At 38.5% G+C, this 26,953-nt stretch overlaps 1 protein-coding gene across 7 annotated transcripts in view; it reads left to right on the top strand.

The window, feature by feature from the left end:
* Window positions 1–26,953, top strand: part of LOC124605849 (sodium/hydrogen exchanger 7) — a 166,174-nt gene that overhangs the window by 65,520 nt on the left and 73,701 nt on the right. Inside the window, exon 16 of one of the 7 annotated variants that reach the window (XM_047137831.1) lies at window positions 6,913–7,069. The exons of the other annotated variants lie outside the window; for them this stretch is intronic. Coding sequence (XP_046993787.1) covers window positions 6,913–6,957 — 45 coding nt within the window. The 3' untranslated portion in view covers window positions 6,958–7,069. Of the gene's footprint in view, window positions 1–6,912; window positions 7,070–26,953 lie in introns of those variants that run through there. 7 annotated transcript variants of the gene reach the window in all.

Raw genomic sequence — 26,953 nt, 5'->3', positions numbered from 1 at the left:
GTACGTTCCGGTGTTGGTTGATCATTGGTGTATAGGTTAAATAGTAGGGGGGCCAGCACACTGCCCTGGGCGAGACCGTTCTTTTGTCGACGCCATCGGCTTTTTTTTTCCGTCCAGCATTACATAGAACTGTCTGTTTTGCAGCAGAGATTCAATGATTTTTGTGAACTGATGATCCTTAAATGTACAGTACAGTTTTTCCATGAGCTTTCTGTGGTTGACGGTGTTGTATGCAGAACTCAAGTCCACCAATGCTACACCTGTTATTTGTTTGTTTTCAAACCCTTCCTCTATGTGTTATGTGAGTGCTAGGATTTGACTGGTGCATGATTTCCCGGGTCTGAATCCAGCCTTTTGGGGAATGAGCTTTTGGTCTGTGATATTTGCTATGCGGTTTAGGATTATTCATTCATACAGTTTGTACAGATGGCACAGGAGTGCTATTGGGTGGTAGTTCTTCGGTTGACCTGCATCTTTCCCAGGTTTGAGTAGCGCCACTACCTTTGATTTCCTCCACATCTTTGGGATCTTACACATTTTTAAGCAATGATTAAAGAGCTGCAGGATCCATTGCTTGGCACTAGGTCCGAGCTGTTTGATCTGTTCCACGCATATATCATCGACTTCCGCTGCTTTCCCGTTTTTCATTGAGTTCATTCCATGATTAAGATCTTTGATGGTAAATGGTATTTTGAACATGCTTGACTGTTGACTCTGAATTCTGCTTATTTTTATTTTCTGACGTTTCTTGTTGGGTTTTCCATTTAGTAGGAGCTGATGGGCAATTTGACTGGGTGTTACTGAAGAGCATTGTTTAGCTGTCCCAAAGTCGTCATTAAGTTTCAAGCGACTTTGCTAAGGTGGGTCATATCCATTCTTTCCAGAGTTTCGACCCATTTCCTTTGTCTTGATTCACTAATCATTTCCATTAGTGTTTCTCCACATTGGACTACTTCTTCACTAAAGGGGTCCTGTTCGTAAAGCATTTCGTACTCCTTCACGATGTTCTTTGATTCGTCAGAGACCTGGGATGAAATGCTCTCTGCAGCCTCTGGGTATGTGTCTTCGAGAAATCTTTTGGAGGGTCTCTATGAAAGTTTGATAATTTTCTGGAATTGGGTGTAGGTTTTCTATTTCTGCATCCAGTTCCACAGCATATTCTGTCCATTTAGCTTTTTTAAAGTTGAAGCGTCTGCGGAATGGTATTTTCGTTGTTCTCAAAGCAGCGTATATTTGGATTCCGATAGGTCGGTGTTGTGTTTTAGGAAGAGGTGCATATGCAGTTTTAAGCATCGGTCTTCCACGTTTGCGCTTACAAAACAAATATCAGGGTTGTATTCGCGCTTCCAGATTTTGCTGCTGAATGAGCATGGTAGCTTGGGATCATGAATCAGGGATAAGGTATTTATTTCCGCCCACTGCTCTAATTTATGTCCCTTGTCGTCTGTATGTTTGTAGCCCCATGATGTGCTGTGGCAGTTGAAGTCTCCTAAGATGAACTGTGTTTTCTGGTTGTTGAAGTTTGGCGGCAAAGTCAAGTTGAACTTCTCTCCAGGCGGCTTGTATACTGACATTATGGTGAAGGTGCTACACTCGACAGTCAGTAATTCTATGTTATTGTATGTAGTTCTGTTAGTTGATATTATGGCCATCTCAGGTTTTGTGAGGACAGCGCTGCCATATTTAGGATGTGGATTTTCTACGGTTAATTTCATTCCTTCTATTTCTGGTCTTATTGCCCCTTCTTTCTTGTATACACAGTATGTCCCATTTGTGTGTGCGGCAAAGTTGTGATATGATTTGTTGTTTGTTTTTGGTGATACCCTCTACGTTTAGGCTTGCAATCGTCAGAGTTGGCTCTGAGAAGGGCCCATTCTTTTTGCTTTTCCGGTGTTGGAAGGATTGACCGTTGTCTTTTATTGCAACATTTCCGGGGGATGCCGGCATTATCTGACAGATGATTCTCGGTCTCTTATCTCAGATAGTGCACGCGTGAAGGCTCCTTCCTTGTCCCCCTGTATGTTAGAAAAAATATAAATATCTAAAACAATGCATACATCCAGTTATTAGTAATGTTAACTTGTGAAAGAAAATCTAATTTATGTTTTTACAAGATAAATTATAAGTAATTTAAATCTCTACAAGTGCTAACTTGAGCAGCCCCTTGGGAATTGCCATGTAAAAATAACAAAAATTTGCATTCTAAATACATAGTCCTTTAAATAAAAACATCTCTTGTGATTGAAGGCCTTTAAACTCAACGTAAATTTGAAATAGTGCGTATGAAGCAAACTATTGGTACCTCATACTAACTAAGGTGTGTATTGCTTAAAACTTTGAGACATGTTCTTCACTAATTCATATGCCCAAATCGTGTATTTTTAAGTATCAGCATGTCGTAATATGTGCATTTGCATCATATTTGGTATCTTTCCACTGTCTAGACCACTGTGTAGGTTAGGCTGTTGACAATAGATGACTTGGGACAAAGGGAAGCTGTAACGAACACTGTCATTGTATTTTCCTAACTCACAGACATACCAGTTTGTCCAAAAGAAGTCATTGTCTGTTTCTTGGTGTGACATCTGTATTGCAATAAGCTTTTGGCAAATTTTGACTAACATGTCAATTTCAAGTCGGCATCCCTTAAGGCACTAATGCATTGTGTATAGCTATCTCTTACAGCTACCAGACAGGATATGGTATAAGCTGTTTCAGTCCTGTGACTGCGGCCAATCTTCCATTATCACAAGCAACATGATAGCAATGTTGAACTGTTTACTTTCTTTAGTATGTATGCAATGCTTGACAATGCAGGAACAGTCACTGTCAACAGGAATGTAAGCTATACAAACCAACAGTTGCTGAGGAAGAATAGGGGACAAAACTCGAAATGTGAGTCAATCTTTGGGAAGGCAGAGTGTCCAAACACTACATAGAGATCGAGCATGGAGCAAAACAACAAATGACCAGTGCTACCAACTGACAAGTCAATACACGAAAACAGAGCATTGTGTGAGGTGAAGCCTTGGTCCATGGGCACTGAAATCAGCATTAGGACTGCTAACAGTTAAACACTTGGTTCAGTGACTTTGCCCATCCCATGCTTCACCCACGCACTCTGTGACACCGCCATGTACTATTCCGTTGCAATTACCACACCAGCTCCACTGCATCAATCTTTCTGTTCACTGATGGGAATACTAAACGCCTGCATCCTCAATAGATCACTTGGGCCTGAAAATGGCTCAGTTTGTGCCGTGACCTCTATCATAAAACGAGATAGTGGATTGATCATTGAAAGAGACAATGTTGACACTGCGTGCTCTGCTGGAGTGGTGGAAGATTGCAGAGGCTGGGGTGACGGTTGGTCCACTGGTTTATTTGGGGCAGAGACTGCCACGGTGAGCAGGGAAAAGAGGGCTTTGGGGAAACTGATGCAGCAGTAGCCAGGTTTTGTGTGTAGGTTGCGCAAGCCCATACAAGATGTTGAATGATGACCACTTGACAGCTTTGCTCCTTTATGACAAGCAAGAGGACCGCTTGTATGGCATTGAGTCTATCACACAAGAGAAAAATCTTCTGGCACACTGAATCCACTCCTGAAAAAGCATGCTCTGGTCACCCATCTGGACAGCTAAAATGGTTTTTTAGAAAAACGGGCCAGGTGACTGTCAAAAGAAAATCTAGCAAAGTCTGCTGTAAGGCACCATCCAAGACAAAATCAAGAGCCTCCTGTCGGTAGAATTCCAGATCTGGTCCTGCTGGCAAACACAATAGTGCACCTGCATTTGCATGCCATGCAGCAGTCCAGTATTGAATATCATAACAATAATTTTGGACAGCAGAGGGTGAGCACACTGTCACAGTTGGGAGCCTCTCATAATGCAACAATGCTGTGACCTACCCCATCGCCCAGATAGCTCGGAGATGGCAAAGTCGAAGGTACAATAGGTCACAGCCACAACTGATTGGAATGATGGGTTAGCTAGTCCCAACTGACATCCACTACAGAAAACTGCTGACTTTTGTAGTCCTCCATGACACCTGGCAGCCACCCCTGTTAAGGCTGAAAGACAGCCCAAATGGCCGCATGGAAGGAAATCCGTAATGTGCAGCCCTCAAGTTACCGTGCTTCAGTGTTTCTTCTTCCTTATTTACTACTGATCATAGTCCCAATTTTTTTGATGCATTTCCTGCACTCTATTTTGTAAGGTTGACCTAGGTTTTTCGTACAAACTACACAGAATATTGCCACACAGAATATTGTGAACAGCTTTATCTAAAACTTCCGGGTTATAATTACACCATCCTTTAGCACCTTTCCTGCTTCTATATGTCCTCGGCAGTCTGAAACCACCCCCCACAATACACAATTTTGTAAAACCTGTTTTTATTTTATAACTTTACACAAAAAATTGCCAAACTTGTATAGGAAATGTCGCCTTGCTGTAGGCTACTGAGCTCGTTGACAATTGAAGTTATAATACTGTCCCACCAGTCACAACAATGGAAAGTTTCTACTCAGCAATGTTGTGTGAGCTTTCAACAGTGAGACTGTTCATCAGATATTTACATAGGTAAACAATCAGCCCAAAATAAGAATTGCAGAGCGTGATAAATACAATCTGGCGCTGAAAATCACAGGCACGCGGAAGTGAAAATGAATGGCAGTTTGTTGCTATACAGCAGGAAAAAGCAAACAAACCATACTGTTCGAAATCCCTCCAGTGTCTGAAATCATCCTGTTTGATGTTACTATCAACATTGTTGCTGTTAAAACAATTCAGAGATCTGATTGCAGAAGGATGTGCTCCTTGAACGAGGACAAAGTCTGTCCTGGCATTTTCAAGGAACTGTCCCAGCAATTGTGTTAAATGTTTTAGAGAAACCACAGAAGGCTTAAATCTGAGTGAAGAAATGAATGCGGTTCCTAATACCTGAACCACACTGTCACCTTATTCAATTTTGGAATTAAGTCAGCACATGAGATGTGAATGAAGAATTGTTCCTCTGTGAATTGTCATATTATTCTGTTCCTGAACTGTATCAAGTCTTGTTTGTATCCTCTGGAAGCAAAGCAGTTTTAGAGATACCTGCTGCAATTCAAGACAAATCGGTAGTATATAGTAAGAAGAGAAGTGACTGTAGTATGGAAGCTTACAATAGCCTTGTCGTATACTGTTTGATTTCTTGTCATGTAACATTGAAAGCAATAGTCCACTTCTTAACTCTCAAAGACTGAAAACCTCTGAATACCTTACCCATTTTTATGTTATGTTCAGATTTATTTAGCAATATACTGCAGTGCTGAAGAATATATATATCAATGAAATAGCTTCCATTGAACTGCATTTGGATAGTAAGGTAATCAGGACTGAAATGTAAGTCAGGCTAGGAGATTCCATATCAATCCATCTGTCCCCAGTAGCCCTAGACAAAGATTGCAGAATCTTAAATAAGGAAAACACAAAGGGCATGTGTGTTAATGGACTACATCTGAACCACTTTTTTCAGATTACATTGTCCTCTTCGCTTCTCATGCATGTAAACTTCAGTAAAGAATTGAAGACCTAAAATAATAAAGTTCAGTAATATGGCTGAGAATCAGTTCAAGTAAGCTAAAATTGTATAGAATAAACACATCAGGAAGAAAGTAATGCAAACCAACAAACCATAGAACTGGTTGCCAAGTTTTTGTATTTAGGGCTGTTGAAGACACTCTCTGGATGAACAAAAAAGAAATGTTCAGAAGAGTCAAATATGGCCTGAATTATTTTCAGTAAACTAAATCACTTTTTAAATTGAAGTTTCCCATGTGTGTGGAGCAAAATTTTCAGTCAAGGCACATTATAAATTTGGAGTTCTGGTGATGAGATGTGAATTTTAAACAAAAACTAAGGATTGCTCATTGAGCAAAGGGCTGGGAATTATCAGGAGAAATGGGAAAAATAAATAAGATTGTTGTAGAAAGAAACTGGATTAAAATATCAGAAGTAATGAAACTGATATGGAGGTGGGCAGGTAACATAGCTGCATGACTGGATGGTGATTGGATCAGGGAAATTCTTTACTAGATCCCAGAACAAGAAAGAAATTTTTAGTAGAAGGTGTTTAGATGATATGAGAAAACATACCAGTGCAACATGGGTATGTACTATTAAAAGCTATAACACATGAAAATGGCTACATCTTTTTATCAATGTCTTGTACTATTTCAAGCAAGAAGGAATATTTGTCAATGTCAACTGAAGAACTATTTATAAATCTGAACTGTGAATATGCAAGTTGTGCACAGGGAAGTGGACAACTATGCTGTAGCAAATTTTCTTTTAGAATATGTTTGAAAATAGTAGTCGGAGAGAGATAGGCCAGTTACAAACATCAACTCTTTCTTCTTCTTTGTGCGCAGGATTCACTTCTGAATTTTTAAGTCTGTATAGGGAAATACATAGCTTAAAAGATATTTTACAGTAGTAATTAATTGTGCTGCTAATGTATGGCGCAGAAATCTTCTGTAGTACTTTGCATCTGACAACCATATGAATCCTTAGACTTCAGAAACTTATTGCCTCAATTTCTTTTCTATTAATCTCTTTAAACCCTAACTCCAATATTTCATCAAAAAAGTTATGCAGTAAAACTGTGTGACTGGTTTTCTGCAACAACTTTGATCCAGTTTACCAAAGTAAACAGGAAATGATCAGTGACAATGCAGTATATTTCAGTAATGTTGTTTAACACCCCCTTGCCCCAGTTCAGTGAATTCATAACTATGCCTTTCTGTCACTTTCGTATAACTGCCCTCTTTATATCCCACATTCTTTTGATTCTGTTACTTTAATCACTTGTCTTTCTAGCTATCACATTGATGTTGTCCTATGTCACTTTGACTTGATTTCATTCATACAGTGTGAAAATGCAAACATAAGCCAAGAGATGCAGAATGTCTATTAAGAGTTTCACACTATCAGCAGAAGCATGGGAGTCAATGAGGAGGGGATTAGTGGCAAAGGTTGGCTATCATCAGCAATGGCTTCAAGAAGTGATCCTCACCATCTCATGAACAGCACTGAGTCATATGGTGCATGCACACTAATCCTGTTTGTGCAGCAGGCAGACATACTCATGACAGTCAACATGTGGACTCCACAATGAAAGGTACAGTGTGTGCTGTGGTTAGCAGAGTTAAAAATGTGTAACCTTTTTTCAGTGGCATGCAAGAAGTCAATGGAATGTGGATTCTCCCACACACAGGTCCATTTGTCAGTGAGACAGAACTCTTTGAGAAATGCGAAGTTTGATTTCAAATGTTGGAAAACATCCTAAAATTCATGTGAATGAAGAGATTGTGGGTTGTGTGCAGGAAGCATTCACCAGAAGCCCATGTAAGTCTATCAGAAAAGCAAGTAAGGAACTAGCTGTCCCTCATCCAATGGTGCATGACACTGTTCACAAACATCTCCAGCTGCATGGTTACAGATTCCAAGTTTTGCATCACATTAAGCTTAAGGAATACTGCAGGCAGTGTGATTTTTCTGTTGAAATGTTGTATCGTTTAGACAAAGGCAACTACCTCAGTGCTGTTCATTGATGAATCTACCTTCCACGTCCGAGGCAAAGTTAACTGATGTAACTTTCGAATATGGAGATGTGAGACTCCAGGAGAAGTGATTGAATGCAAAAGGGATACACCAAAAGTTAATGTGCAATTGGGATTACGTAAACATTTTATGATTGGTCCATTTTTTTTATGGGGTCTGAAATGACAGGGCCTCCTGTTTCGACTTGGTGAACTATGCATTTCCAAAAATGCCTCTCGACATCATTTCCCAGCTGGATGGCGCCCCAACCCACTATCACTGTGCTGTTACTACATTTCTCCGGGAGATGTTTCCTAAACGATGGATTGGAAGGGGGAGTCCATGGCCTGGCCCTCTCTGTCTTCCAGTCTGATTTCGTTGGATGTCAGTGCATGGGATTTTATCAAGGGCGTTGTTTACTGAACAAAGGTTCAAGATGTACATTTGAGACAATGGATCTATGCTGCAGTAGAGACCATAATACCTGTCACGCTTATGGACATACGGCGAGAAATGGAGTTCTGTTTCGCTCTCTGTTGAGCTACAAATGATGCCCCCATTGAACTGTACCAACACGCGTAAAAATGTTTGAGCTTCTGTGCACCATGTTGGACAAATAAAGTTATAAATTTTAATAGGTACTGAAATGAAAACAAATGTTTTTGTATACCTCTAGCCCAGACACCCTGTAAAATAGTGTATAATACTACATTGAAACATATTATTCTATGGAAAATACATGACTGGGGTTTTTGTGGTCCTTGCTCAATTATATTACAATCTCTCCTGAGAAAACAATACTTTTGATGTAGAGTTCTTGATGTGTTTTTGAACCAATGCTCCCAAAATAACTGTGTTTCACAGGGAAGAGTATTAAGTGTCAGATTTCTTTCTATAGCAATTGAAAGAATAGCATCAACATGAGACCCATAGAATGTTACTTATTACGTGGACATTTGCATGATTTTCTGTTCTGGGTCCAGTCTTTCAAGCTCTTCTCATCAAATGTTGCTGATATTATGGAGACAGGAAATTTGAGCAGAAGATACGGGTTTTATGTTTTACAAAGGACACTTGCAACAGTGGCTGAAACAATGGTATGTTCAGGAAAGGGATTATGCAGTCACATATTAGGCAAACTTTCTTGTTTAAGAATATTTGACGACATCCACTGGGAGGGTATTAAGCTGGCTACAGGCACTGTAGTGCATGTCACACACACACACACACACACACACACACACACTGGTGAACCATCATACTCCATCTGATTTGTGATGTAATATTTTGATAAGGTTAAATTATTCTCCCCTTTGTGTCACTACTCAGACGTCAGCTGAATATGCTCAGATTTGTGGTTTGCATGTCAAAATGGTACCAGGTCGTGCAGGAAGCTGTTTGAATGATAAAGCTGACAATGAAGTCAAGGAATGCTTCTGAAGGGCATGTGACAATGCAGTGTGCCATACTATTTGCATTCTGACACTTCACATCTTAGAAGGAAGCTTGCACAGGAAAAGGAGATCAATTTTCTGGAAGCACAAAATTACACCAAGTGAAACCTACTAGAAAGCTATGTTGAACCTTATTGGTCACTCTGATGAAAAGAAATTGCACATACAGTACTAAGAATAATTGACTGCTCAATAATATAAAGCCACAGACTACAGGAACAAAGAGGTGCTGATTTGTGGTGCACCAGCAATGTTAGGTTATTTGATAGTGTTCAGAAAAGAGAACAGAAATTTACATAGTTGTGTACTATGTAATTTAAAAAACAGTGAATGGATGTTAGAGACTTGAATGTTGCCTGAACTTTTGCTTAAACTGTTAGATATGGGTGGTTTATTTTCATGTCTCATAATGGCTGTTAAATCATTCGTTCTCTGTGATAAACCAGCCACATGTATCAGAATGATTGTTCAAATTTTTAATAAAGTTTTAAATAAAATTCAGTCGTATATACCTTTTATCATAAGCATGTAGAACTTTGCTTCTGTTACCATTTTATATTATTTACTCACACTCCTATCATAAATGCATAAAATATGAAAGTAATTCATTCCAAAACATTACTCTTAAAGAGATTGTAAAAGAAAAACAGGACACACATGGTCTGAACCGGGCAAAATATTTTTGTGCTATTAATGTATTTTCATGCAAAAGTTTTTGGTGCGTAGTGTGTCAGAATGATTTATGGTGTCTTATAGAAGGGTTCATTACATACTTAAGCAGCTGCGAATTAGATGTCAAAAAATTATTTATGAAGGAAGAAATATGTAAACTAAAATTTACTGCTTGACCAATAACATGTGGAAACTGATAATGTTCAAACACACTGGTGTCCAGAATTAAAACAACAGACCACTATTTCCCCATTGTGTGTTTAATTCACGATATAACCATAAAAACTGTCAACAGATGTGTTGTGCATGGAAGATGGCATTGCAGTCAACTGACAACCACCCCAATGATGATGTCATGACACCTGTCTAACAGGGTAGTGTTTGCCAGATAGTTCCAAATCCACAATTGCTGTTGTACTGGTTGTTATACTGGTTTCTTAAATAACTGAAGAATTGTTTATAGAACCTTACGTGGTATAGTGTGGTATCATACTCTTCGCTTTAGATAAACCTTAGTTCCGATGGTCGATTACTTTACACTGGGCACACAGACACAGAGGGTGCAGTATGGCACAGAGAAGACACCAACCAGACTCTGCAGTAGAGGGTCTTCAGAAGAATGGAAGTAGGACAGTCACAGACCGATTTGGCTTGATGGCTTAATGTGAATCGTTCTGTTGTTTATCAATTGTGGCAACAGTTTACAGAGACTGAAACTTTATCCCGAAGACCAGTGGAGGGACGACCACGTGTCACATCAGAAAGAGAGGACCATTATTTGGCTGTACGGCCACAACAGCACCGCCTTGGTATATATCAAGGCAAATGTGTACAGAAAGCTTCAGCAGAGTGACCTTTATTGTTGGAGACCTAATGTATGTGTACCTCTGATGCATCTTCGTAGACGGGAACGTCTAGAATGGATTTGTCGCCATGCCATGTCGATGGTCGAACAGTGGCCCGATGTTGTTCTCACAGATTATTCCCGAGATGGTCTCAAGAGTGATTCTCAATGGATTTGTTTCTGGAGGTAATGTGGATCATGATTTCGGCGCCCAAACATTATGGAAAAGAGACTTATATTGTTGAGGAGGGGCAGGGATTTTGTTGACCACTCAAACACCTCATTATGAAATTGTACGGGTGTAAAAAAGAACTGGCAAGGGTTAACTGCTGTCAGGTATCGTAGCAAGATCTTGGGACATTAAAAGCGGTTGTTGTGAAATACTGTGTGCACAGACTTTGTATTGATGGACTTTAATACTCAACCTCATAGCGAATGGGTGGTTGATGTTTTCTTGGAAACAGAAGATATTACACGCATGATGTGGTCTGCTTGCTCTCCCTATTTAAATCCCATGGAGTATGTCTGTGATGCACTGGGGAGACAAGTTGTATCACATCAGCATCCACCAATCACTCTGAGAGTTGTGAGCAGCTCTGCTAGAAGAATGGGTGTTATTGCCTCAGTATAAGGTTGATGACATCATTCATAACATGCCCCATCTTTGTCAGAGCTGTATTGTTGCTAGAGGTGGTCACACCCCATACTGAGCGCATTAATCAGTGGTCAGAATGTGTGTGCAAATCCATAAGTTACAAAAAATTAAGAACATTTTTGTTTACCATTATGCATGTTGCAGTTGTTTACATTCTGTATTCTTTACATTGTTTCTGCTTTATCATCACTTCTTTACACTATTTTGTGGCAAAAGAAACATAACCTTACAAAATACCCATTTGTTGCTTTAATTTTGGATACCGTTGTAGAAGCGAAAGTTGTTGTACGAAATTCAGAACTGTTGCCGGCCTGTTAACCTTCTTTTTTTTCTGTTACTTCTGTGTTCTGAGTATTATCAAAAAAACTTTGGTCTAATTGCTGTACATTTATGAGTTGTTGAAGACGTAAATAATAAAGCTATACATATCTCACACACACACACACACACACACACACACACACACACACACACACACACACACACCCCTCATATTCAATACATGCTTATATAAAGTCCAGACAATAAATGACCTTACATCACATATATGTTCAGTACATTACATAGTGCTGTTGTATTTGACACATATAATGTGTTAACTATAAGGTGGCCAATGCTCAAGGGTTTTGGAGAACAGAAGAAGCCTTGCCCTTACGGAGACCATGGCAGGGTTAGAAGTGCAAGGAGAACAAGCTCCATCTGCCTCCTGCAGTGCAGGCACTTTAACACATGATGTGCATAGGTAAAAATTGCTTGAATGTTGTTTGTATTCAAAACTGAAATCATCTTGCGTATTGACATGTTTAATAGAGATCGTAATGCAACATTACATACATTTATCAAAGTCAAATGAAACAGTATGAAATAGTGAAGTACAACACAGTAACACAGCAAGTAACAGTGGCTACAGTACTATCAGCTAGGTAACATTGGCTGCAGCCAAAAATGAATGAGCACAAACAGAAACCTTTAGACTTCTACAGACTCAGAGCTAGGGAGCTGTTTGGCCAACTTACTGTTAACATACTGTGCAGAAATCTCTCTTCTTAAACATATATATCCCTTATTGCTAACTGGGGAAAGAAGGAAGAATTTCAGTGCGCCAACATATATTTTTGTTTCATTATTTTATCCATGACATGACAGAAAACTAAATTGTCACAGGTTCGAAATGGGGAATAAAATCTTAAGATCTAGTTCTGGACTAATGCAAGTAAAGAAACTTGGCAGTCTACAAGATAGATAGATAATGGCTTTCATGTAGCCAATTTTATCTTTCAGTATACCATGCAATATATTTCAAGATATTTTAATAGTAATGATGCAAATATTTTATCGTGTCCCCAAAAATTTATTTCTTTAAGTTAGAGAAAATAACTGTGAAAAACTACTGCAATTTTATCCACCAAAAAATTGTTTATTGCTGTTTGATTTTGCTACACAAATAGACTGAAAAATGTGTTCATGTACTCTTTCATAACCTTTTCTCACTTGCTGATCAGTGAAATGCCCTTTAACTCCTAGAGAACGTGAACTAACATCCCGAAGATGTTCGGGCTCACATGCAGTTCCTCTTTGTTGAAATGTCTTGGCTCAAACTTGTGTAGGGGCTGAACCTCATGTGTCGCATTACACGCCCTAAATTACACACTTGTGACCCTTTGGATAAATTGTCTGGCTGATGGCAAGTTTGCAAAATACAAAGTTGATGTAAAATGTAACAACAGTAATAATAATACCGGGAACTAAATTAACAACCCATAAATGATGTAGACCACACAGTTGCTATTTGGTTAGGATAGTGTTTATTCAGAAAGCAAACTAATAGTGAAAGTGGTCGTATTTAGAGTTACTGTTACTCTCGAGCGCATATCCATTTGACACAGTTCAATCATTCACAATCTCGTCGCGAAATAAAAGTTATCTACACGAGAAGTTAAGAGTACACACAAGGCGCACGGCTGCTCACCACTCAGAGACTAAGTCCCTCGATACCGCACAATGCGAAATTTTCTAAGTTGTTTCACTTCCTAGCTGCCTAGAGACAAACTGTCCACTTTCGCATCTCAATCTGAACTGTACCCTTTGGTGTCTCTATCTGAACTGTCCACTTTCGCATCTGCCTCAGCACTGTCCCTCTGCCCATCCCCAGCTGCATTTCCCACATGCGGAACATACTCGCTCAACTGACTAGTGCAGTTCCCTTTCCTGAACCTGTCCATCTGATTACAGCTTATTCTACATTATTTTACATTTTAACATATTTAAATAATCAAAGCTTGACCACTTTCACATCCTATATCCACTACATAATAAATGTTAAATTCTTTTACTTAAAGTTAATACAGTTTCCTTCTTAGCTTTGAATGCCACGGCCAGTAGCCTTGCACCAATGTGCTTTCTGATAAATAAATAAAGAACAAAAGTAACTATTATGCACTAATCTTTACAACAAATATTCTATTACCTAAAGATTCAATAAGGCGTTATGTTGTCATCATTCAGTATGTTTTGTGTGGAGAAAATGATGATTTGATGCTTAACTGTAAATACTAATAATTCAAATTTACTATATCTTTTTTAAAAAAAATAAAGTTACAGAGGTGATATTTACAGGGTTTGTCATTGTAATGATGTGCTTCTGTATGAAATGTCAATTGTTAAGATTGACCGAAGTGTTCAGATTTTAGCATTCAGGTCTTTATTACAAAACTTGTTAATGTCACTTTAACAGTAAATCCTAAACACTTATATATATGATCAATATTCAAGTTTTATTGGGATCACCATGAAAATTTATGGAGGATATCAGAGTAAAATTACTGTGGCTTGATTCCCTGCATTACTATGGAATTAAATAGTTTTCATAAATGTTTCCCTTTATGGCCAATCTTAGGTCTGCCATATTTAACACTGCTATGTCTCCTTGGCCACAAATGGCTTCTACTGGGTTTCCCTATGATGTAGGTTCTCATCTGTCTCACTCACACACTACAGCACTTAGGCCTCAATAGACAATAGACACCCGTGAGTTTCCCCATCCCGTGGTGAATCTGTGCTCTTTGTGGCACATGATCCTGAGCAACATGGTTCATTTCACAATTCCTGTAGGCTGACTTTCGGCCATATATTTAAATGAGTGAAATGCTCATTAACTCACAAGAACCAAAATCATTCACATCTCTGTTGATTAATCTGCTTATGATTTCACCCATTAATTACACTGATAGTTTAGCTCTTACCTAAAGCAGTTTCATTTTCAGTATCAAATTAGTGTGTTAAATGTATACAGTGTTTATCAGTAGTGATTCCCACACAAAAATTTCCAAATGGGGTCATTGTACTGTTTTGATGAATTTTGTTGTATTATTCATATTATTCAGTTTCTTTCAGCACATTATGCCATCTGGCAGTACTTTACTTCCAATGTAACAGCAGTTTCATTGTATCTTGTCCATAAAATTCTGTTTATAAACCAAAACCAGCCCCAGTTTGCTGATTTAAAACCTTAACAGTGCAGAATTGTGAGTTGTGATTTATTCATCTTGTAGCATACATTTACAATCCATTTGGTTTGTGTACAGGTGACATGTCAGAAATTTACATAACAGTTACAATAATTTTTACATTAATATAAATAATATAATACTTAAATGATATTTCTGTGAACATTTAAATACACTTAGTGGGACATATGACAAGTTGTATCAGTCACAAATTACCAATTTGTTCTGCATGAATTCACCCACCAGATAATAGCATTTCAGTACCTGTGCCTCATTTAACTTTCTTTTAAGTGGGCCTAACTTCATCTGCATTACATTGTTCCCTTTACTTTTAATTTATTATAAATGTTCTTTCCTGTGTACTGAGCTGCCGGGGCATCTGGGTGGATATACTGCAGTTTATAGCTGTGGGTGGGCAACAGAAACTTTTCTTTGTTTCTTGTGTTCTAAATTTCTGTTTGGTATTCAGAAAGATAATAATCTCATAAATATAAAGGGACTGGAGAGTTATTGTTGAAGTTTTCCGAACAATAGACGAAATTGATATGCAGTGCACCTATTCTGAATGATCCCCCCCCCCCCCCCCCCCCGTATGTTTAGTCACTACATTACATTAGCAGACTACTTATTCCCCCCCTCCCCCCCCCAAACCCTGCCCCCTCCCAAAAAAAAAAATTACCACCACACATAATAATAGTTCCAAGTTAACTTGTACACGCTACTTTCAGTGTTTTGAAGTCAGTTGCTGTTGATGTGTGCTTCTTGAATACAAAGGTGCTCAATTTACACTCATATTCACAAAAAAACAGAACACCTTGAATGACGATAGATACAACATTGATATTCACAGGACATGTACATTAGTATGCTCTGAAGAAATGATTAATATAAGAACCACGTCAGCATGCGGTTTTCAGGTCAACATCGATATCGCAGCCCCATACCACCTACCAATGCAATGTGGCTGCGGCCCTTGTTGCCGCTATAAACCGAAGGTAATCGATCAGTGTGACTTGAGCAGACGGACAGAATGCCTCGCAGATGTATGCATGGACCATAGTGTCAGATCAGTGGGTTTTAAAGAGGGCTTATTATTGACTTGAGAGAATGTGATGCATCCATCCGGGAAATCACTACTCATGTGGGACAAAATGCAAAGGGTGTGTGCAGAATGGTTCACAGAAAACCATACAACATGACAAGATAGATCAGGTTGCACCACCCATGCCATCTGTCTGGAGAGGATTGACATCTCATCAGACTGGCATTGCAGGACAGATCTGCAGCCTCCTCAGCTCTGGCACAACAGTGGAGCAGAGTAACACATCATACACTATCAGGGGTGATAGTCGGTCACCTTTTGCTACCACATGGATTGCATGCATGCCACCCACTTCTCTGCCTTCCTTTGACAAATGTACAGAAACATGCTAGACGGCAGTGTTGTATAGAATGAAGTCACTGGGGACAGTAATGGCATCAGATAGTGTTTCCAGATGAATCCAGGTTCTGTTTGTTTGAAAACAATGTTCGCATTTTTGTCCGCCACAGACATGGGGAGCAGCATCTCAGTGACTGCATTCACACAGGACATGTAGCGCCAGCTCAAGGCATTATAGTGCGAGGTGCTGTTGGGTACAACCACAAATCACAGTTAGTGCATGTCCAGTGCACTATGCCCAGTGTAACCTTTGTGAATGACATCCAGCGACCCATAGCCACACACTTTCTGAACTACTTCCCAGATGCCATTTTTCAGCGGCACTATACACGACCACATGATGATGCATGAATACATGCCTTCTTGGTGTCACAGGATGTCAACCTTTTGTCCTGACCAGCCAGATCACCAGACTTGTTGCCAATCGAAATGTGTGGGATATGGTGAAACGATAGGTGCAACACTATGACCCAGTGCCATCTACTACAGATGAACTTTGGAACCAGGTGAATGCGGCTTGGATGGCTATACTGCAGGACACAATTTGCACCTTATACCTGTTGATGCTGTCACGCATGGAAAAAATCATCAGGGCCCATGGCAGACCTTGTGCCTATTAGGCAGCAGGACACGTACTGAACCCTAATCAGTTCTGCAGAACCTACTAATGTGCATATCCTGTGAATATGAATGTCCTATCTCTCGTCACTCAAGGTGTTTTGTTTTTTTCTGAACATGAGTGCCTTAACTAGCTATCAATGTGTGCCCTCCAGGTCAAATTTTCATTCAGATTTAAACCTAAGAGCCTTGTGGGACACCTTGAGATATTATTGTCCATTCAGAATAATAATTTTCCCCTTTTGAAGTAAAGTTACCTTTTAGATTTTTTTTTTTTTTTCATAAATAGGATTCCAGCCATTGTAAGGCACTGCCCCCAGCGCTGTATTAGTCAAGTTTGTAAATAAAGAGGGTTTGCAGAATCAAAAGCATTTGTGAGGTCGTAGAAGATCCCTGTCACCTTTCTCTGGTCTAACAGTATTATTTGCTCAGCAGAACTGCATCCATGGGATTTTTACATTGTTGAAAACTAAACTAATTATTTAGAATAGTATTTTGTAATGAAATTTTGGATTTTAGGAGGAACTTTCAGATATTTTAGATATAACTGGGAAAATTGAGATAGGGTGATAATGTCCCATTACATCTCTCAATTCATTCTTGAAAATGGTTTTAACTTCAGTGTGCTTCAGTACCTCTCGGAAGCTGCCCTCTTCAAAATACTAATTATTTGAGTTTGTGGGTGTGCAGTTATGTTGTCTACTACTCTAATAACTTTAGGGGGTATTCCATCCCAGTCTGTTTGAATGCCAAGATCGCATTTTCTACATCATTCGCTGGAACTTTTGAAAAAATTTTAAGATGTTGAGGATTTACATCAGACTGTACGACATTTTTAAAGAATTCATTGAAGCACTCTGGTATTTGGCTTGGTCTTAACAATAGTGTTTCCTTCAGAAAACTTTTCGAAATTTCTTGGTAACAGACTTTAACACCTAATTCAGATTTAATAACTGATCCGCACAGCATTTGTCTTACTTTTATGATTTAAAATTATCCTGTTTCTGCCAGTAGTTTTGCTGCCTAGACAACTCTCTGATATATAATTTTATGAAGAACATAGTCAATTAAATAAGTATTTCTCTATGGAGCTGCCTTTCCTTACACTGGAAATTTTTATGCCTTGGGGTGACCTGCTTTGTCGCGTGATTTACCAGGTTCTAGATGGAAATGTTTCATTAAAGACATCTAGAAAACTATTAACAATTTTCATTGGCAGAGTTCCTTTCCATTTAGGTTTTCATACTTCAAACGTTTTCCTACGGCAACCGTAATTGCTTACACTTGTGATATCAGTGCTAAAATCTGCACTATTCCTTTTTTTTTTTTTTTTTCTCCACAAAAATCTTCTAGCGTACTTGGAAGCTTCGGTTAAATAGTTAATATAATTTTGCTATCTTGAAATGTCAGATTATATTTAAAATTATAACTGTCCTCAGTAAACCAATGCTCATTCAGACAAATAACTCTAATATTTGCACATTCTTACAGCTTTCCAATTCATCTAGCTTACAGCTTTGTTGTTTAAAGTATCAGTACTCAAACCACATATATTCCAGTGCATAACATGTATTTATTCTGACTTCTTTTTATAGGTTGTAGCATATTTAGTTCCAAGTAATTGTTTGTTTTTGTGTTACTTATTGCAACACATTTTATCATCCTCATCACTTCGTAAGTTTGCCTAATGTTTTATAACTTGGCAAGTATATGTCAGCTTATTGCTAAATATTTTTGGACCTAAACTATGCAAGTAGAAGCCATCTTTAGCAAAGACACTTAGCTCTTAGAAAATTTTCGGGGCCAGTGAATACCTCTGCAGAATTTTGTCATTGTCTCAAGCAAGTAAAACTTTGACGGTGTGAGATTGATATAATAATCAGTCTAAAGATTTGTACGATGCAGCTCTACGTGCAAATCTATCTTTTACACAGCTTTTCGTATCTGCATAACTACTACACTCTACACCTGTTACAGCCTGCTTACTGTGATCAAACCTTGGTCTCACTCTACAATTTTTACACCCCACACTCCCATATATTCCCAAACTGATGATTATTTGGTGCTTCAGGATGTCTATTGTCAATTCGTCCCTTCTTTTAACCATACCACAAACCTCTTTTCTTCCCTTTTTGATTCAATATCCCATTGGTTACCTGATATGACCTTATCTTCTGCGTTCTTTTGTAGCACCATTGTTCTAAAGATTCTCTCTTTTTGTCTGTCCTGTGTATTGCCCACACTTCATCTCCGTATAATGTTACGCTTGTATTTGGTATGCTGATGAGTCGTTTATGGAAAGTATACATTTCTGGTTCATCTGATGTACTGCTTTGTAGGTACTGACTATGATCTGTTGTACATAAGTATAATTCATACATTTTTCTTTTTTCTATCTTTGTACATTATTCGTGAAGTCCAGTCACTTTAATGTGACCACAGCCTATGTGTGACGTCAACATGCGATAATCACTCACATACAGACAGTGACAGTGCTAGCAGTGAAGAGTATATCAAGCATATTGGGAAATGTGGAAAATAGTGCAGCCATTGTTTTATCACAGAAACAGTGTGATTTATCTGACATCCAAAAGGGCTTGATAGTTAACTTCTGGGGCAAGGGTAGCATTTCCAAAATGGCTATGTTTGTAAACTGTTCATGTGCTGCTGTGGTTAAAGTATACCACGTGTTGCAAAATGGTGCTATTCAGTACAGGTGTCAAGGCAACTGTGGTGCACCACAGCCCATAGTTGACAGGGCTGAAAGAAAAGACAGCTGCAGAGATGTGTACAGGCAAATAGACATGCAATTCTTGAGTAACTGACTCAAATGACTGTCCAAATGAACCAACGGGCTACCAATAGTGTCTCCACAATGTCCATTCAGCGAATGTTCATGCATATTAGCCTCCATAGCAAGTGCCTGTTTCATACAGCCATGCTGAATGCTATTCATCAACGATGGAGGCTGGAATTGCACAACATTACTGCAACTCGACATGCACTGAATGGCGACGGGTGGCCTTTTCAGATAAACTGTGTTTTCTGCTCAATCGGACAGATGGCCATTGATGTGTAAGGTGTGAAACATCTGAAAGCTAAGGGGTCCAGGCCATAGGAGGCAGTGTAATGCTCTGGGAATGTTTTTGTGTCATTCTCTAGGTGATCTTGTCATTGTGGAAGGCGCAGTGGACCAACACATGAGTGCATCTACCATAGGGGACTATATTCACCCTAATTTAGTTTGTGGTTCCTTGGCACAATGGCATCTGCCAGTAGGACAGTGCATCATGTCCCACAGCTCACAGTGTATGTGCGTGGTTTGGAGAGCACCAAGATAAGGTTTAAACCCACTTGGGAGCTTGTGTGACCACCTTGATTGGGCTGTTCGCACCACGGATCTTCAACCAAGAAACCTAGTACAGTTGGCCAAGGCACTTGAGTCAGCATGGCTCTACATCCCTTCCAGAATCTTGTTGACTCTTTTGTTGCACACTGTGCAGCGGTCTGCACTGCTTTTGACAGGTGGTGACATTAATGTGACTGGACAGTGTTTGTGTGTTTTTCTGTTTAATGTTGTTTAGTATTCCAGTGACGATTGTTATGAAAACTGAAACTTGCAAAGATTAAAGTTATTTGTGTATAGTTGATAGCTTTAAAAATGCGTTTCTTCAAATACTTACCTATATAAAGTACAGCTTTTGATCCCTGTATTTTATCACTGATAACTTTAGAATTTCAAAGTGCAACTTCTTCCATTGCTTACAGTATTCCCTTTGATGTCTTGTGTAATGACCCACAGACAAATTACCACCCATGTACAACAATGACACTCTAATTTAATATATTACAGCATTTGTCAGTGTACTTCTTTTCTTGTTGTAGTCCACTTTTGGGCCAAAATACATTGTTCACTGTTGTTCCAGTAAGTAGATTCCATCTTAGAAAATGTCTGCAAAATAACCATCCATGACTGCCAAATGTCACTCATGATACGTTAATGAACATAAATTTCTTGGGGTGTGGTATACTAGAAAGTCGTAGAATGTCAATTCTGGTGGAAATGGGTGATGATCTGATGTTTCCCACTTGATTACTCACAATTGTGTCAAAGTACCTTCCTTTCTTGTTTCAAGTCCAGTCTTCTTCTCAGATATTTTCCAACTAGTTGATTCAAAGGAATTGTGTAATATGTAACAGTCATTTGTTTCCCATTTTTAAGGTGATCAATTTTAAAAACACTCTTTTATGTTCCAGAAATCAGTGGGCATAATTTTATTGGTATATGAAAATATATTTTGTATATCTGTTTCTCCCCCCCACCCCCCCCACCCCCCCACCCCTCCTTTCCATGGTCCACATGTGTGCTTTCCTTGTTTAAATGAAAGATCTCTTGCTGTAATTATTTTGCTTATCATCCATATATTAAATCCCACCAAATATTAAAGCCGGTTGGATTGTTTTAAAAACAGTCCAACAAGCTTTACTGGTGAATTCATTTTCTCATGTACTTTTGATGACAGAACGTATACGCTCCGGGACAACTGGCAAATTTGGGAAAAACCGGGGAATATCCCACCAAATATTAAAGCCAGTTGGACTATTTTTAAAACAGTCCAACAAGCTTTACTGGTGAATTCATTTTCTCATTTATTTTTGATGACAAAGTGTATACACTCTGGGACAACTGGCAAATTTGGGAAAAATCTGGGCATGTTTTAGAATTCCGGGAATTTTTCATTGTTTTAGTCTTCAGTTAAATTTTTGTAATTTTGACAGGTAAGAACTGATATATAGCAAAATGTGTCAAAGGCTTCAGGACAAAGACTGTGGAATACTTCATAACAATAAACTGGTGCCAATGAACGTGATATCACAACCATTTGCATTAATTAAGTTCACTTGAGCAGCTGCCATGCGCAGTTGACTTGCGTATGGCCATGGCCAGCACGTTTTCCCGCTTCCAGCTACTTGAAGTGTGGCTGTTAGCTGTATCAGTAGTAGTAACAAGCAACTATATGCTACCTGGAAAGTTTTTTCTGGCGCACCCAAAATGCCATATTTGTTAGTCTCCACGTGAGCTGTTTTTACGTTTAGTGATTTTGTTGTTTCCTCCTCATTTACAGTTCTCATGTCAATGATAGGAAAACGGATTTCTGTGGCTAAGAGCTGTCAAGTGAATTAAAATACATTCACGTAATTACCAAAGGCTAAAATATGTTGTTAGTCTCAGTTTTCTGATTTAATTTTATTCCCACGTTTTTAGCAATAGAACATTAATCATCTTGCAGAACAAAAAAGTTATTTTTGTTGGTTTGCTAAATAAAGGTGGCTTTATTTATCTTTTCGGCAGAGGCACAAAATGTTTCATTAAACCTATTGGTTAGTTTCAACCATTCACTGAATTTCAAGTGCACATTTTCATGTTTTGGCTCGTATGGCATTACACGATAATAAAGAACCAACATAATACAGTACTGGTACTCCAAGAAAATTTGCATCCCAAAAACCACACTGAGAAGCTTAATATCAGGTTGGGCCTACTCCATTGTCAGTATGGACATATGAATGTGCACTTTAAGCTGAATTATACCTTTTAATATGGTTTACGAAATTCCGAAGCTCAGCATCCCCTGATGTTCTGTTTCTTTTATGACATCATGTAAAATCTCTTAATAATGCGAGGTATGTCCACAGAGTAAGTTCTGTTTGGTTGTATAAAACAAACCTGTACATATACAGAAAAAATATCTTTTGTAAAAAATCTACAACTGTTAAACTACTTTTCTACATACCTTCTGACATTTTGTAGGCACTTGCCATAGTGTGGTTCAAGTTTTTGTATGCCTTCTTCATAGAAGGTTGCTGCCTGTGTATTCAACCATGTGGTAACATGTTCTTTCAGCTCATCATCATCATTGAAGTGTTGACCACCAAGGACAGATTTTAGGTGTAAGAAGAGATGAAAGTCACTAGGAGCGAGGTCCGGGCTGTATGGATGGTGATCAAACGCGTCCCAGTGAAATTCCCGTAAGAGCTGTTTGGTCACATTCGCCGTGTGAGGTCGGGCATTACCGTGGAAAAAAACAACACCTTGTGACAGTAATCCTTGGTGCTTGTTCTCTATTGCGAGGCACAATTTCTTAACCCTTTGACTGCTGAAGGCGCGCCACCTGCGTTGCATGCCTGTCTCTTGGAGCCACTGCTAGGACCAGATCGGCCCACACTGCTCAACCCGCCCTATGCTGAATATTTCTCGACTGAATACGACTCGTGCAGATACAATTTGAATTTTTGGCAACTTTGAGCTGTAATATCTCGGGAATAGTTTTTATAAAGAAATCAAATTTAGCCATCTTGTACAACTTTATGCATTCACTTAAGAGTAACAATGAAAAGAATTTTATGAACCATATTGAGCCAGAAAATTGTAGGTAAATCAGCCAAAACAATAGACACCCAAAAAAATTTTGAAATTTGGCTTCTTGCATCTCCTGAACTAATGCTATGATGAACGTGAAACTTAGTGTGTAGTAACCTAACAAAACAAGGTTCTTAAATATAAAGTTTCATTTCCATAGAACTTTTCAGTACTGAATGAATTAAGCACAAAATTGAAGATTCTGTAAAAACATCAAAAATGCGGTATTTTTGTTCCGATTTTGCTAAAAATACTATGCTCCATAAAACATACCAAGCTGGAAAACTGGAATGAAAGTTGGGAGCGAAAATCAGGACCGAAAACAATGTAAACTTCGGGTTAGCATATCTAGTAGTGTGAACACATGATGAAAATGAAATTTAGAGTGCAATAGATTGACTGCACTATGATAAAGAATAAAAATTTTTATTCCCCTATTATTTTCCAATAATCTACAAATTAGTAGAAAAGATGTTGATTTTTATGAGAAGGTGAAAGCAGGGTGTATTCGATAATCCTTTTTCAAATACAGTTTTCTATTAATACTTCAAAGCCAGTCTCACTCGAACAACAAATTTTAAGCCCCCACCCTCCCCAGAACAATGAGTTTAATTTTCAATATCGCCTAACAACAGAGGCAAAGTAGCAAGAAAAATCTCACTGAGAAAAGAGTTTTAACTTTGGCATGTTGTTTCTCATTGATCAAAGGCATTTAAATCAGTTATGGAAAACATGTTTTGTACAAGTAGACCGAGTGTGATCTACATTTGTACTACTAAGGATAAAAGAATATAACTGTCCATGTTACATGTTAATAATTTAAATGTATCGTATGCAGATTAACATATGGGTTTTGCTATACTGGCGCAATGTACTCGGCGTAGTTACATTTGTCACAGTACAGATATTGCGCCATCTCAATCATCTTAGATTTAGTTCCCAATGATAAGTAATGCTTCCTTGTATGATAAGTCTCAAAGCAGGGTGCAACATATAATGGAATGTTGCAAGTTTGGCATTGGTATCTAGTTTCCCAGCGCACTTACTGTTTCATGCAAACCACGCACCTGCACATTAGCGTACTTTTCTGTGAATGTTCACTCACGATAACAGCCAGAAAATGTCACTCTGTGAATTGCAGAGGATTCTCGTCATTGTAGCGCCTTCCCCTACCAGCTTATCTCCGTTCTGTAGCATATTTTTTTACAATCTCCCTTACGAGAGAAAGGAGAAACTCTGTGAGAGCCATTTTTCGCCCTATTACTGACTGGTGGAGAGCATGGGCATTCAGAATGCACAAATCCAGAATGTGAAAAAAATATTTCTTATACCATTTCACAGTCTTAAGCACTGATCCCACTGAGCTCAGTAATACATCACTGCGGTCAACCTCGCCTGTACTCAAATTGTAATCTTCAATACATTGTGGTTTCATTATTTTTTCGCCAGTACTTCTGACAGTCTTCTCTTTTTCAACCATTTGTGTCGTGTGACTTGTGGTCAACATGTACACCTCTTCTCTTATCGCACCACTTGATAGCAAGGACCTTGTCAGTGGACCTAAACTCAGTTTCTCCTTATTTTAATTTCTTCTGCAGTTTTGGCATGTTGTGTCTGTTCTTACAAACAGTGCCACATGGCAGCTGTTCCATGGTTGTGATGCCAGAGGAACAGGTCCGCGCTGGAGTACCAGTTATCGACATATAGAATATGACCTTGTTCCAAATATGGTCCATAGAGTTGCCACTATGTCACCACTTCTTCCCAAATTGTGGAATCCAATTTCTGTTGTTGCGCCTGTATATAGAATAAAATCTATAATTGTGGTGTACAGACGGTAGCAGAGCCAGGATGGGGAAGGTGTAGGCACATTTATTTTGTCCAAGCCTTGTTGACACAAGTTTATTATTTAACAATAATTGGTTAAACATCCAAGTTAATACAATTAACAGTTTAAAAGGAAATTTTGGCAATAAATTAAAAAAAAATTCTCTAGATCAACATCCAGCCCCAATCTGAAACATTACATAAAGGTACTGTTAGTAAAGGGTATATTATATCGTACAGTAGTGCAACATGTACAAATATTAACAATTACACCAGAAAAATATTGAACTTGTGATTTGTACTATATGTAAATCAAACCTTAAAAACATCCGATTTGGCAAGAGTGCAACAAATTCCCTACTGCCTGCTTAAAAAAAAATGTGGCAATGATAATCAGTTTTTTTTTAAACCTCCTGATTTCACTTAAGCTTACGTAAACCCTACACAAATGTCACTTATTTTTCTCTCATGTGACATCAGCTCACCTGTTGTGACAAATACACAAAATTTCTAAATTATTTTATATCAGTTAAGTAAGCTACAAGACAGAAATAACATTAACAACTGGTGACATGAATAAACATTGTCAAGTTTTCAATTTCACAACTGTTGTGTTATCTAGCAAATTTTCATTTAAATACTCGTCCCCCACGTGTTCCAGAATCAATTCAGTCAGTCTCGAGAAGAAACACAACTTAATACACAAATATGACAATGTCAAGAAATAGATGGGTTGATCCCAAGCAATATTAGTAGAATTAAGAAATTTGCAATTTAAATGCACCAATTTTAACAAAGTCTAATGTAATAATAATTTGGACAGAACTTTCATAAAATGATCGATGATAGTGGATACCGTGCCATATACTATGAAACAAATTAAGAATTATTCACAGTAGACACCTGGCACATGATGATATTCTCTGAAGTATTTCAAACCACAAAATGTTGGCTGCAAGTACCAACCACATAACAAAGTAATGATCATTAAATATAATAAAAGTATATGAAAATTTCAGCCTTAGTCAAGTGACGAGAACCACACCAATGCAGTTTCCTGTTACACTCGAGTGCTAGGCCCAACAAACAACAGCTGGTCATGGAGAACCACACTAAGCAAGTGAGCATTTCGTCCTCCCCACACGCTCGCAAACAGCCATACTCATCCCAGTCTTTAATTGGCAGGCACCTGTTGACTCTCCACTGCTTCCGTCCTGTCCCATCTCCCGACCGAGCCATCCTCCAAAACTCTTGCTTCGACGAGCGCTCAGCAATCGCGCCCCCTATCGCTGCAGCGAAAACAAGTGAAATAATCTCGCGGGTAAATCAAATGAACTGAGACGTGACAAGGCTCAATAATGTACCCACTCTGACAGTCACACAGTACAAATGTCTTTATTCCGAATCTACTTCGCTTGGTTGGAATAAATTGCTCAAAAGATAATCATCCTTTGAACAGCAAGAGACTTTCATCTATACAAAGCTTGTGATGTGGGTAAAATGAATTACGAAACATCTTATGAACATTGTCAACAATCTTCCAAATTTTAAATAGACCGTCACCTCCTGTACTTGCAGAGTTATCATTGAAGTGTAACATTCTCAGAAGTAGACAAAAACGGCCTCAGGACATAATTTCACTGAAAACTGGTGTGTTCAAAAGTGTGTCTCTGGACCAATAATCACTTAATTTTAACTTCTTAACTTGCACCATTACAAGGCAAACAGCAACAAAACAATACATTTCCTCGAATCCAGTTTCTTTTCACTTTGACAGTCGAGAATTCACAGATTCTGTAGTATTTTCTCTGGTGTAAACGTAAAAACGATTTGTTCCATCTGCAATAAATTGCAACAGTTCTTGAGACATAAATATCACAAAAAATGAAAGAATGCTTGGGTCGGTATCTAACTGATATTCGTGTGCTGAAC

Source organism: Schistocerca americana, chromosome 1 (assembly GCF_021461395.2).
Source record: "Schistocerca americana isolate TAMUIC-IGC-003095 chromosome 1, iqSchAmer2.1, whole genome shotgun sequence".
Lineage (NCBI taxonomy): Eukaryota > Metazoa > Arthropoda > Insecta > Orthoptera > Acrididae > Schistocerca > Schistocerca americana.
This window is presented reverse-complemented; position numbering and strand designations above follow the sequence as displayed.